At 44.1% G+C, this 14,889-nt stretch overlaps 1 protein-coding gene across 2 annotated transcripts; it reads left to right on the top strand.

The window, feature by feature from the left end:
• The first annotated feature begins 1,984 nt into the window (after positions 1–1,984).
• On the top strand, positions 1,985–9,559 carry LOC138784859 (cathelicidin-6-like). Of its 2 annotated transcripts, none has more exons than XM_069960555.1 (4): positions 1,985–2,192; positions 2,731–2,832; positions 7,422–7,493; positions 9,190–9,559. In XM_069960555.1, the coding sequence occupies exons 1-4, from the start codon at positions 2,010–2,012 to the stop codon at positions 9,211–9,213; spliced, it is 381 nt and encodes a 126-aa protein (XP_069816656.1). In that variant the 5' UTR covers positions 1,985–2,009; the 3' UTR covers positions 9,214–9,559. The 2 variants fall into 2 exon arrangements, with proteins under 2 accessions (XP_069816656.1, XP_069816655.1); XM_069960554.1 differs by lacking the exon at positions 9,190–9,559 and adding an exon at positions 7,930–8,140.
• The last annotated feature ends 5,330 nt before the right edge of the window (positions 9,560–14,889 follow it).

Here is a 14,889-nt window from a genome sequence, read left to right on the forward strand (position 1 = left end):
GAGACTACCGGGGAGGGCTGGCTACTATTTAAGACACTATTGGGAGTGCTGGCTAATATGTGGGGCAATTTCGGTTGGGTTGGCTACAAAATGGGGCAATATTTGGGGGGGCTGGTTATTACATGGGTTGGGGTTTAACCTTGCCATAGCAATTTATCATGTCATTTATCATAGTGCACAGCGCTGGGAGACTCACACCAGTGACAGTGCCAGGACCGCCGCATTCGCGCTTCAATAATTATCAAGGTTGGCCCGCGACTTTGTCCAATTTTTTAGTTTTGGCCCACTGTGTAATTGAGTTTGACACCTCTGATATAGACTGTACACCCGAAGGGATGTGGGGTGAAATGCTCTGCAGGCACTGCCAATCCAGGTGTGAGCTGTTTTATATGATGTCAGTGTTTTTCCTGTTGTTATTACACCAGGTTTCACAGTGATCTCTCTCTTCCTCTTCAGGATATTTCACCAGTTTATGTTTCATTAAATGATGAAATGTCCCCGGTGGGAAGTTGCCCAAGTCGGTTTCTTAGAGCGAAAAGTTATAGAAGTCCCAGGAACACCAGCTACAATACAGTACAGCCACTAGTGGCCCCTACATAGATGTAGGCTCTACATAGATGATGGCTACTCAGGGGTCCCAGGACTAATGATGACTCCTGTGTGGGAACGTCTACATAGATGATGGCTGCTGAGAGGTCTCAGGGGCCCCTAGGACTAATGATGGCTCCTGTGTGGCTCTACATAGATGATGGCTGCTCAGGGGTCTCAGGGGTCCCAGGATCAATGGTGACTCCTGCGTGGTATTGACTACATAGATGATGGCTACTCTCCTCCAATCATGTCTCTCCATTGATGCAGCTGGCATTTGTAGTGTTGCTGCTCCCACTGTCCAGTGGCACAATTGCTATCTCAGCAATGACAGTCGACAAACTGACCCAGCAGTACAATGGCGGCCAAGTAAGGACCTGATGAGATGGTCCAAGGCCACCTGTAGAAGAATGCCAATCTCCATAACTGGCACATTTACAGATTGTTCACAAGGTTCAATCGGTGACACAGTTGGACAGTACAAATGATCCGGGCCTTTCTGGCAGTGAACAGTCAGCCTCACTTCCCTTACTGCGGGGAGATGTGCAGCCAACATTCAATGGTTTCCCGACATGTCAGAACAATCCACTCATCTGATGAATGAACGATGAACAGCTGATCGCTGGCCCTATGACACAGGGTAATATCTACCTATTCAGCCAATAATCACCCCGTACGATAGGGACCTTATATAAATCTCCACAATAACCATTGGGATTCAAAAAGGATGCCCCTTACTAGACCCATATCATGGCAAACAACGTCTTGCATGGGCCAAGAAAAAAATCATTGGACCTTGGACACATGGCAGAGGCTTGTCTGGAGTGATGAGTCTTGGTTGGCTAACCATATGGATTGCCCACATATATACTGTATGAAGCCGTATCTTGTGGTGTGGATGCACCATTGGGGTTCAGCTATGCAGTGGTGGTCTCATATTCTAGGGGGTGTTTTCCTGGCATGTCCTAGAACTATTTATCCTTATACCACAATCCATGAGTGATGAACACTATGGGGACCCATAATCTGCCCCCATGTCTTCAGGTCCTCCCAGCCACAGCGCCATCTTCTAACAGAACAATGCTCGGTGTCATCAGACTGGGATCACTAAGAAATGGTTGGAGGAAAACAACGACTCTCCTCCATGTTATCTCGGCCTTAAACTCCCTGGACTCTGACCCCATTGAACATGTTTGGGATCTGCTGAATTGTATTGACCTCTAATAGGATCAGTCTCCCTCCAGCCTAATATGCTGTTCCTTTCAGTACATAGACGGCTTATGACATCAGTGTCTTTCCTTCTGTATAGGCAATAACATTAGAATTTCAACATCTTCCAGGGATATGAAGAAATCCTATAGAAACCGAATAAAAGAAAGGAACAGAGAGAGTAACGGACAGATCCTTACAGATAGGCCAAGATGATAAGCTGGAGGCTGTCTCTGCTGCTCCTCGCTGCTGTCACATTACACGGTCGTCTCTCCGCAGAGCCTGATGTCCTTGAGGAGAAATCTATAAGGGACATCGCCCACCTCTATAACCAGAGGGAAGGGGTCACATACTTATACAGAGCCCTGGAGCAGTTCCCCCCTATTCCATTAGAGGTAAGAACTCAGCATGGGGAACAAACTACCCAATGAAATGCTGCTCTCCCCCTCCCATTATTGACAGTTTATTGTCTAGTTTACCAACCACCACTCTGCTTGAAAACCAGTGGTCTGGCTATAGATAGATAGATAGATAGATAGATAGATAGATAGATAGATAGATAGATATATGATAGATAGATAGATAGATAGATAGATAGATAGATAGATAGATAGATAGATAGATAAAAAAACAATGGGAGGGGGAAAAGCAACATAACAGGAGAAGAAGGCAAATTGCTGAATGAATGTATGTGCAAAAATATTTAACTTGACGAGTCGTACAAGTATAACTATATTAGTTGAGATGGGAATAACCCTTGTAATATATATTAGATGATTGTATATAAGGAAACATTCACACAGAAACAAATCCACTGATTGTTGCGAGGAACAGAATGGTGAATAACATCCGGATGAGCGACAATGACTGCAAATACAGCTATAAATGTGATTAGAGAAAATATGTGTAGAATCTGTATATTATTTCCAACAGGAGGACGACAACCCAAACAGAAGTGCGTTCATCATCAGAGAGACTGTGTGCCTCAAATCTGAGAATCCTGATGTATCCCAATGTGATTTCAAACTAGATGGAGTAAGTAGCAATATACAGAAGCAAACGTACAATAGAATATTATGTCCTGTAACGACTCCTATGTTATAAATTGCTGCATACTGCAAATATGAAAATAGTATAAAACTGCCTTTATGTACTAGAATATAACTACTATAATACTGCTCCTAAATACAAGAATATACCTACTATAATACTGCTCCTATATACAAGAATATAACTACTATAATACTGCTCCTATATACAAGAATATAACTACTATAATACTGCTCCTAAATACAAGAATATACCTACTATAATACTGCTCCTATATACTGTACAAGAATATAGCTACTATAATACTGCTCTTATATACAAGAATATAACTACTATAATACTGCTCCTAAATACAAGAATATACCTACTATAATACTGCTCCTATATACGAGAATATAACTACTATAATATTGCCTCCTATATACAGGAATATAACTACTATAATACTGCCCTATGTACAAGAATATAACTACTATAATACTGCCCCTATATACAAGAATATAACTACTATAATCCGGTTCAGGGAAGAAAAAGAGTGCTGCACCTCACACCTATGGCTGATACTAGTACCTCTCGGCTGCATATAAAACATCAGAATTCTGTATGTGAATTGATCAAGCCACAATGCCCCATGTACCGCGTGCAGGTATCTGATACACATGGGTCCCTACACTAAGTCCACACTGTGCCGGTCAGCGACCACCACCCCCGCAGGCGTGCACAGTCAGGGAAGGGAGGCCATGGAAAGGCCCTGCAACCCCCATGCTACAGGACCAGACCCAAAAATGCCACACCAAAACCCAGCCAGCACTACCGGCGGAGGAAGGGTTGCAGGGCCATTCCATGGCCTCCCTTCCCTGACTGTGCACGCCTGCGGGGGTGGTGGTCACTGACCGGCACAGTGTGGACTTAGTGTAGGGACCCATGTGTATCAGATACCTGCACGCGGTACATGGGGCAGTGTGGCTTGATCAATTCACATACAGAATTCTGATGTTTTTTATGCAGCCGAGAGGTACTAGTATCAGCCATAGGTGTGAGGTGCAGCACTCTTTTTCTTCCCTGAACCATAACTACTATAATACTGCTCCTATATGCAAGAATATAACTACTATAATACTGCCCCTATATACAAGAATATAACTACTATAACACTGCTCCTATATACAAGAATATAACTACTATAATACTGCCCCTATATACAAGCATATAACTACTATAACACTGCCTCCTATATACAGGAATATAACTACTATAATACTGCCTCCTATATACAAGAATATAACTACTATAATACTGCTCCTATATACAAGAATATAACTACTATAATCAATGTGAAGACACAGCTTACCCGCACCACAGACTGCTGCTACAGATACACAGGATCTACGGTGTATAAGCAAGTGAACCCCTCTGTGGGCGACCAGCTGTTAGCTGGGGGTTCATGATCAGAGACCAAGCATGCAATGGGAAGAACTTAGATGAAATCAGCACTCACCCAGATATGTGGAACAGCTTTGTTTATTCCAAACACCACGGGATGCGGAGAGGGAGGAACTACAGGTGCAGGACGTGAACTGGGATGGCCTTTTCAGACAACATGCCCTTTGTCGAACAAGTGTGTAGCCTGAAATGGCCATCCCAGTTCACGTCCTGCACCTGTAGTTCCTCCCTCTCCGCATCCCGTGGTGTATGGAATAAACGAAGCTGTTCCACATATCTGGGTGAGTGCTGATTTAATCTAATTTTTTCCCATAACTACTATAATACTGCTCTCATGTACAAGAATATAACTACTATAATACTGCTCTCATGTACAAGAATATAACTACTATAATACTGCTCTCATGTACAAGAATATAACTACTATAATACTGCCTCCTATATACAAGAATATAACTACTATAATACTGCTCCCTATATACAAGAATATAACTACTATAATACTGCTCTCATGTACAAGAATATAACTACTATAATACTGCTCCCTATATACAAGAATATAACTACTATAATACTGCTCTCATGTACAAGAATATAACTACTATAATACTGCTTTCATGTACAAGAATATAACTACTTTAATTATGTATAAAGGGAGAAGCGGACTGCACCACCTATGCAATCTCCGACACCTGGGTCCGCGGTTGAAACAACTAGCGTTTTAACCATTAGGATAGCTATTCACAGTGGTGCACCACTGAAACAGGAACGTAATGTAAGAACAATAAAATGAAAGAAGCGGGCACTAACCAACTGTATGCGTCTTCTGGCTGGTTTATTCAAAGTTGCTTTATTAATGCAGGGAGAGGGGAGTGTGGAGAAAACACGTCTGCACAGGTAGACTACAGTCATGGCCAAAAGTTCTGAGAATGACACAAATATTATATTTTCACATGATCTGCGCCCTCTGGTTTTTATGTGTGTTTGTCAGATGTTTTTATCACATACAGAAATATAATTGCAATCATATTATGAGTAACAAAAGCTTATATTGACAGTAAGAATGAGTTACTGCAGGGAGTCAATATTTGCAGTGTTGCGCCTTCTTCTTCAGGAACTCTGCAATTTTCCCTGGCAGCATGCTGTCAATCAACTTCTGGACCAGATCCTGACTAATAGCAGTCCATTCTTGCACAATCAATGCTTGCATTTTGTCAGAATTTGTTTGGTTTTTGCTTGTCCACCTGTCCTTTGATGATTGACCACAAGTTCTCAATGGGATTAAGATCTGGGGAGTTTCCAGGCCATGGACCCAAATTCTCTATGTTTTGTTCCCTGAGCCATTTAGTTATCACCTTTGCTTTATCGCAAGGTGCTCCATCATGCTGGAAAAGGCATTTTTGATCGCCAAACTGCTCTTGGACGGTTGGGAGAAGTTGCTCTCAGAGGACATTCTGGTACCATTCTTTATTCATGGCTGTGTTTTTAGGTAAGACTGTGAGAGAGCCGATTCCCTTGGCTGAGAGGCAACCCCATACATGAATGGTTTCAGGATGCTTTACAGTTGGCATGAGACAAGACTGGTGGTAGCGCTCACCTCATCTCCAAATAAGCTGTTTTCCAGATGTCCCAAACAATCGGAAAGGGGATTCATCAGAGAAAATGACTTGAAGTGGCTTCTTTGCTGCCCTCCTTGAGACCAGGCCTTGCTCCAAGAGTCTCCGCCTCACAGTGCGTGCAGATGCACTCACATCTGCCTGCTGCCATTCCTGAGCAAGCTCTGCACTGCTGGTAGCCCCATCTCGCAGCTGAAACACTTTTAAGAGATGGTCCTGGTGCTTGCTGGTCTTCTCTCCTTGAAGTTCTTGATGATGCGATAGATTGTTGACTGAGGTGCAATCTTTCTAGCTGCCATACTCTTCCCTGTTAGGCCATTTTTGTGCAGTGCAATGATGACTGCACGTGTTTCTTTAGAGATAACCATAGTTAACAGAAGAGAAACAATGATGCCAAGCACCAGCCTCCTTTTAAAGTGTTCAGTGGTGTCCTTGTTACTTAATCATGACAGATTGATCTCTAGCCCTGTCCTCATCAACACCCACACCTGTGTTAATGGAGCAATCACTGAAATGATGTTAGCTGGTCCTTTTAAGGCAGGGCTGCAATGATGTTGAAAAGTGTTTTGGGGGATAAAGTAAATTTTCTAGGCAAACATTGACTTTGCAAGTGATTGCTGTTAAGCTGATCACTCTTTATAACATTCTAGTATATGCAAATTGCCATTTTAAAAACTGAAGCAGTAGACTTTGTAAAAATTTATATTTGTATCATTCTCAAAACTTTTGGCCATGACTGTACAATTGTTTCACGCGATGACACGCTTTTTCTGGTCTACGGACCGTTCACTGGAAGAAGCGCATCATCGCGTGAAACAATTGTGCAGTGAAATTGGAAAAAAAAGTGCAATACATACATTAATTTGAAGTCCCCCTGAGGGACTTCTAATATAACTGCACTGATCTTTCATAGAGATCAGTGCAGTATACATAATACAGCACTTATCGATTAAATCATTGCTGTATTACTCTGAGCTGCTGCCACCCAAATCTGCAGATTGCCAAGCCAGGATCAGCGTCAGTGTGACACTGAGGTCCGGCCAGGTGAGATGAAGGGATCTTCCCTCCGCAATTTTTTTTTGTGGGTGCCCTGGAATAGTTATAATCAGGGTAGTAGCAGTAGCAGTAGCAGTTTTAAACTATTTATTCAGTATTCTTCCATTTAGTTATACCTACGGCATATCTTTCTACACACTATTATCTTTTTTCACACTCAGCATTACCAAATAATATGATTATACATAATGTTACGTTATAACTGCAAGAGTTTATTAGTAAACAGCGTTTTGCAGAAAAATCTGGCGTAACTGGAGGAAATGGATGTTATTTTTGGATTCAGCACCCCAAAATACATAAGGATCACATGTTATCTTGTAGTCAGCAAAATTGATGTATACCAGTGTTATCATATGTCCCTATATACAGTACATGGATCAGTTGAGCGATCAGTCTGATACATTTGGATTCAGAGATGATGGATGATCGGCTCCTCATTCCTCTTCTTGTGTTTTGCAGGATGTGAAGATTTGCGCTGTGGATCTGGCGGATGAGGACCCTGAGGACATAGTGTGCACCAGCCTGACCCAGGTAACACCGCCATAAAGTGACACCAGTCTACTGCTGAAATGTGGCTCCCTTCAGGTGGAGAAGTATACAGTGTATCAGCTTATCATCACTCAGAGGCTCCTCCCCTATAACTTCTTTCCTTTCCCTCCACCCTCATTGTCCTCTTATTATTTTCTTCCTCCAACTCTTCTTGATAGCATAGATGATAGTTTGTTACAGTGTATCAGTGTGCAGTCGGTTCAGAAAAATCGACATCATATATATAGTATAGAGTCTCCATTCACATGAAACAGGTTTTAGGGGTGCGCCCCCTGGTGGTGGCTCCCGGTATGTGGTTTTCTTTATTTATAACATTATCCCCTGACACTTCTATAGGGAAAGGGTGCCCTGATCTTCTCAGTATTAATCCTCTATGGATTCTCCACCAGACAGAACCTTTTTATCTCTTGTTCCCCAGAGCGTGCGGGTCAGGAGAGCGAGCAGGAAGAAGTGTAAGAGTGTTATGTGTAAATTACTACAAGCAGCAGGAGGGCGCACCGTCATAGGGACCGCCACCTTCCCAAGACGGGGCTGAAGTAACAGATGTAGCAGAGCTCACAGAGTGTATAATGCTACAGGACCGACAGATCATGGGTATATAATAAACCTGCTAATAAAAATAAAGTGTTCAGGTCACATCTCATCAGTGTATAGTGTCATCACTGTGATGAGTGATAATGATGGAGGATAATTAGTGATAATTGATCGTGATTGGATGATTATATTAATGATGATTGATAATTGATGATGTTGACGGTTAATGATGATGAAGAATGATGTGCTGATAATGATTTATGGTGAAAATGATAGATAATGTTTCCCAGGGGGCAATGCACCTAGGACTTCACTGCATTGAGCGCTTTCACTAGCGGCCGGCAGTGTTATCGTTTGGCTGGTCTCCCTGAGTTCAGCAATCTGTTTCTCTTATGGCTCTACTAGGCATTGCTCCCACCTAGACAGAATCCTGCTCCACACTGATGAGGGGCAACACCCTGAAACAGCTGTATGTGGATGGTAACCTAGCCTTGGTTTATCCCTTGTCATTACATTGACTTATAGGGCCACTTAATATGGTGGTTTTGGTGGTTTCCTAACAGGAGCTGCCCCTTGGCTGGGTCCTTCCCGGAGGGATAACTGGCTAGTCCTGTGTTTTGAGACTCTTCAATGAGGCTCCACAGGCTCCTCTTTTGCATAAAGCAATTTTGCAATATACAGTTATAGTGGCCTATTTGTGACGCCAAGAAAAATGGGTATTATGTTGCTGGGTGGTGTAGTGCAACCTTAGGGCTCACCTTTAGAAACCTTCCTGTCACAGTGGGGTCCGAGGGTGCTGGGGCCCTTGTCTTCTACAGCATACCCGCAGGGACATATCATTTTTAATAAAAATCTACACACAATAGCGGTGAAAGTATATCAAGACTTTACTTGAAGGATAACTATATACAATCCAATACAGGGGCATCTGATGATGGTAAACTGTTGGCTTGATCAGAGTCCTTTGCTTCAGGGGGAGGGTTACCTTGGTTACTATAGCTTAGACTTGGTGGATAAATAGGATTTAAAAAAAAACAGACCTGTTCCAGGGACTTTATAGCTTTCCCCCTTTATAAGGTACGTGTGAATAGGTGCTTGAAGTTACTGAAGAGACTTGACGCTGTCGACGCTCACTATCATGTAGGAGGAAGACGCATGGACACACTGACTTGGAAGCCAGGAAGATTTGGACGATGAATGGGAGACCCTTTACCACCCATGCCACCCATCACTCAGGGGGCGGCCGCCTGTGGTTTGCCTCAGGCGGCAGAGACCCCAGAATCGGCCCTGGTTGCAGGGGAGGAGCACTGATCAAGCTCAAGACTTGTATTATTAGCAATTAATATATAACAACATATTAAATAAATACATAGCAGAAAACAATACCACTACAAGAGAGCTAATGAAGAGCAGCAAATACATAGGCCCTAATACAGACTGTCTAAGGTTGCCAATAGCAACAATACATTTCCAGACGCCTGACAATAAATACTGTTCTGGGCCATTACAATAAAAAATATTGATGATGCTGTATGAGGGGACGATTATATTCATTACATCAAGAATGATAAATAGTGATAATAATTGATGAATATAATGATGTTGGTTGATAACAATGAAAACGATGGTGGTGGTGGTGGTGATGATTGATGATGAATGATAACTACTGTATGGTGATGATGAAGATGGTAAATTATTAATACTGAATGATAGTGTTGATGATGATGGTTAATGAATGATAACTATTAGAGATGAGCGAATCGCTAATCTCAAGAAAGATCTTTGTTTGATCTGCGAGCCAATCATCAAGCCCGCAGCCTTTCAGCGCTGCTCCGCTCTGCTCTCTGCTGCTCCAGGTGCTGGGAAACACTTGATCCAATCCTGGGAAACTTCTCCCAGTTTCCCAGTATTGGATCCATCTCTTCTCAGGCACCCGGGGAGTAGCTGTATGGAGCGGAGTTCAGCACGATACACACACACACATATATATATATATATATATATGTGTGTCCTACAAAAGGAGAACTACGAGCCCAGATCTGCTGCTCCCACTACACACACATAGGGGCAGATTTACTTCCTTATTTATTTACGCATTATATCCCCGCTGGCCTGACCACGGCTTGTGCCCCCACCAGCATTTCCGCTCCCCCCTTTGCTCCAGCCTCCCACATTTTCAAAATTTGTCACTCTGTCTTACAACACAACAGATTATTGCAACAGTTTAATATCCCAACAGAAGTTTGCCAATTCTGAAAGAAACAGTAGGTGTTTTCAACTTTTACATACTGCAATAGGCGGTATGTGAAAAAATATATATTATTTTTCAATATGCCGCAGCAACAAATGCAGCACAATTCTAATCTGCAATACAGTATCTCCACTATAATGTAAGTAGCTATATACTGTACTGTCAGGGGCGGTCTTGGCATTTCTGGGGCCCCAAGCAAAGTTATGTCTGGGCCCCCCCCCCCCCTCGACACACGTTCCAAAACAATAGACCGCTGTGTGTTGCCCCCAGTAGTATATACCCCTTGTGCGCTACCGCCAGTAATATATACTCCTTGTGTGCTGCCCCCAATAGTATATACCCCTTGTGTCCTGCCCCCAGTAGTATATACCCCTTGTTTGCATCCCCCAGTAGTATATAGACCCCTGTGTGTTCCCCCAGTTATATACAGCCCCCCCGTGTGCTCCCCCAGAAGTATATAGACCTCCTGTGTGCTGCCCCAGTTGTATATAGACCTCCTGTGTACTGCATCCAGTTGTATATACCCCCTGTGTGCTCCCCCACAAGTATATAGGACCCCTGTGTGCTCCCTCGGGGGTATTTAGCCCCCCTGTGTGCTCCCCCACTTGGATATAGACCTCCTGTGTGCTCCCCCACTTGGATATAGACCCCTGTGTGCTCCTCCAGTAGTGTATAAACCCCCTGTGTGGTTCCCCCAGTAGTATATAGACCCCCTGTATGCCCCACCAGTATTATATAGACCCCTTGTGTGCTGCCCCAGTAGTATACAGACCCCTGTGTGCTCCCCCAGTTATATATAGACCACCTGTGTGCCTCACAAGTAGTATATAGACCCCCTGTATGTTCCCCCAGTAGTATATATACCCACTGTGTGCCCCACCAGTAGTATATAGACCCCTGTGTGCTCCCCCAGTAGTATATAGCCCCCCTGTGTGCTCCCCCACTTGGATATAGACCTCCTGTGTGCTCTCCAAGTTGTATATAGACCCCATTCTGCTGCCCCAAGTAGTATATAGACCCCCTGTGTGCTGCCCCCAGTAGTATATAGACCCCTCTGTGAAGCCCCAGTAGTCTATAGCCCCCCTGTGTGCTCCCCCAGTTATATATAGCCCCCCTGTGTCTTTCCCGTTATATAGCCCCTCTGTGTGCTCTCCCCATTTATATAGACCCCCGATGTGCGCTCCCCCAGTTAAACAGACCCCTGTTTGCTCCCCCTCCCATATAGTATATAACACAATAAAACAAACACTTATACTCACCTGGGTCCGGGCGTCTCCTCTTCTCTTCACTCTTGTGGCCGCAGGAAGGGTTTTCCCTGCGATCACAAGAGGCCGCACTCCCCTTGTCCTGGCACCGATGCTCCAGTGATGTCACTGGAGCGCCGGCACCACAAGGATAGAGCGGCCACTTGTGACCGCAGGGAAAACCCTTCCTGCGGCCACAAGAGTGACTGACAGGAAGGGAGCCAATGTCTCCCGCCCTGTCAGTGCTGCTGCATGTAACTATGAGCGCTCATTACGAGTGCTCATAGTTACAGTTCAGATAGCAGCAGCGAGCGGGGCAGCGGCCCTGTCCAGCGGTCTTGAACACAAGAGCGAGGCGTGGGGGCCTCCCTGGATGTTGGGGGCCCCAAGCGATCGCTTGGGGTGCTTGGTGCCAAAGACCGCCACTGTGTACTGTGTAGTAGCCCTAATAAGGACCTTTTCTCCTGCCTACAATCTTCTAAAATCCTCACTTTCCTCTCTCCAAAAGCTCAACCTGCTAAAATATCAAGACATACACTGAATGAGGAAGTAGTTCAACTTCAGCCTATTCTGCTGCCTGTGTGTGAGAACACACTGATGGGCTGCTAGCCACTGATACAATTGATATGTCGGGTGATAAAACTGTGGTGTGTATAGTTGTAGTCCTAAAAAGGGCTTTGGAGGGCCCCTCCTGCCTAAAGTCCACTGAAACCTTAATCTCCCTGCTCCAGTCACTCTCCCTGTCTAGGTCCAAGATGGCTTCTGACGATGAGCAGAAAATCCCAAGTTCTTATACCCTGGAGGTCACATGAGTAAGCCAGCCAATGAATGAAGACACCATTCTCGCGATGCCAGCGTACTTCTAGGGCCTGTCACCCCCCCCCCCCCCCTGCATAGTTATTGGTCCATAAAAGGCGCCAGAGAAGGTGAGAAGTGAATCAAATTTTTACTGCATATTTGGTCGTATGCTCAATCGAAAACGAATATCTCAAATAGTGTAATATTCCATTTAATACCTATCCGATCAAGTGCTACTTGCTTAACTCTAGTGAGCATATTACAGCACAGTTACAGTACATCCAGTGTCTCACAAGGGATGTCCTCACTGATTGGCATCTTCCTACTTTGTAATTGTCCCTATTTGGCCCAGATATTCGTGATGACTTCTGGTTACAACTCATCTCCACAGAATCTACCAAACATAAGAAATCAATTTTAACATTGTGATTGCCCAGTGCAGTTGTTACCACTGTGACGCTTATATCTTGGTTACCATGGAGGCAGACAATGCAGCTGCTATGGGGCCCGGGCGGCCAGGCTTGTACACAGATATGTCTTCCCTCACAGTGATAGCCAGATATACCTCCCAGTCTCTAGAATGCCCTGAACGGACATTTAATTCTCCAACACTTATCATCAAGGTCCACAACTTTGTTAAAAAGGTGTGGGACTTCTTCTAGGTCCGCATTTCCGTCTATGAGTTGGTTTTACAAATTGTCCTCATCTTACATTTAATGTGTTTAGTACATGCAGCAACATCGAATATCTTCTCTATGGATCTCCCATAGCCTGTCTAACATCAGACTGGATGGGATCTCTCAATAAGTCACATAACACATTACCAGTACTGGTTGGGCTTTAGGCTCGTCATGACTGTCGGTATCCACAGAAATGGCTCTAGAATAAAGTAATGGGGGGGGGGGAATGACCTCCTCTGGAGTCATCTCTATAGTGAGACTGTGATGAGTTGAAAAACTCGCCCATGTTGTAGGGTATTATAGAAGGTCATAGGAGATCTGAAAGCACCGGAACGCCAGTTAGTGACACTTCGGTTGCATCAGAACTTTAATGCCTATATGCAATGGAGACAGGTAGACCCGGCAAGAGTCCGCATCAGGGGGCCTATATATGGATGGTAGTTCAGGACGAGAGACGTATAGATTGGTGACAGCAGTGGTCGAGAGCTTTTCAGACTAAAGTCCAGCCTGTGAAGGAAATCTAACGAAAGTAGATGCTTTCACACTGCGGATCAGCCAACAGACAAGAGGGGAAGTGCGTGCACAGCAGTTTTAGGTGAGTCACGGTTTTCCTCTGAAGTGTTGTAAGGTTCCCATTTAGATAGATCAGCTCTTTTGCTTAGGAGATTTTCTGTTTTATAGAGATTCCCATGGCTTCTTCACCTGTGTAGTAGGAGCTTATAGTAATCATTTGAGTATTATTGGAGTAATGCACTGGTGGTCCTAAAAATATATAGTTCCAGACATAAGATAATCTTGCATAATCAGAACCTCCCATTCCTGCTTCCAAGTCTTCTCTCGTGCTGCACCAGTTCTTTCTATGTACAATGGCTGGACCAGGGACAAATAAAGCACTTGTGCCTAGTGTTGACCCCAGTTGTAGTCTGTAAGCTCCAACGAGCAGGTCTCATATACACTTTGTATTTTTATTTTATTTTTATTTATTCTAATTAACTGTGTATTATGTAATCTCTGTACTCTATGTATAGAAAAAAGAAAGCGCTGTGGAATCTATTGGCGCTATACAAATAAATATTATTATTGTTATAAGAAAAGATGACATTGTCTGATAAGATTTGTAAACCAGGTTGCTCTCTCTCCTGTGAGTTCTGGGGTGCACAGAGTACTATTCCAAGATGGCTGACGCTATATTGGCTGCAGCTCTATTTGAGTCCACGTGTAGCTGTGTAACAGGGAGGAATAGGGTGCTGACTGTGAAGTTGAGGTACCCTTAAAGTTACTGGTTGGAGGAGCTGGTGCAGAGCTCAGGACCAGTAGCGGATTATAATAGGTCCATTTCAGGTGGTAGCCCGGGGCCCTGAGCTCCTGGGGGGCCCATGGCCACCCAAAAAGACTTATACTTTCAGTGGTGTACTGTCTCCTGGCTACAGTTCTGCCATGACTTTCAAAAAATCACAGCTTTTTTACTGCAATTTTTTTTACCACAAATCAATTCATCATGATATTATATATCCTGTACTGGGAACACCACGCTAGTGTTGCCATAGTTACAGTAGGGTAGGAGGGCCAGGCTTGGTGAACCACCCGCGGAGGGGTGGTCACGGATGGCCCTGAGTTAGTTGGTTCAGGGGCCCATTTAAAGTGATGGGGAACCCCTGTTTTTGTTATCTGGAGTGCGGTTTTGGATTCGGTGCAGGTGGTTACCGCTTAAGCGGCTATTCTGAGGTTCCATAGGAATCAGGTGGGCAGCAGTACATGGCATATTTGCCATCCCCGAGCCGGCGTGGTGCGACTGGGGATTATAGTTTACATTTGTACTGCTTGGTTGGGCTATCCATTACCTCCCCATATTGTTGTTATGGTTATTATGT

Source organism: Dendropsophus ebraccatus, chromosome 2 (assembly GCF_027789765.1).
Source record: "Dendropsophus ebraccatus isolate aDenEbr1 chromosome 2, aDenEbr1.pat, whole genome shotgun sequence".
In the NCBI taxonomy this organism is placed as follows: domain Eukaryota; kingdom Metazoa; phylum Chordata; class Amphibia; order Anura; family Hylidae; genus Dendropsophus; species Dendropsophus ebraccatus.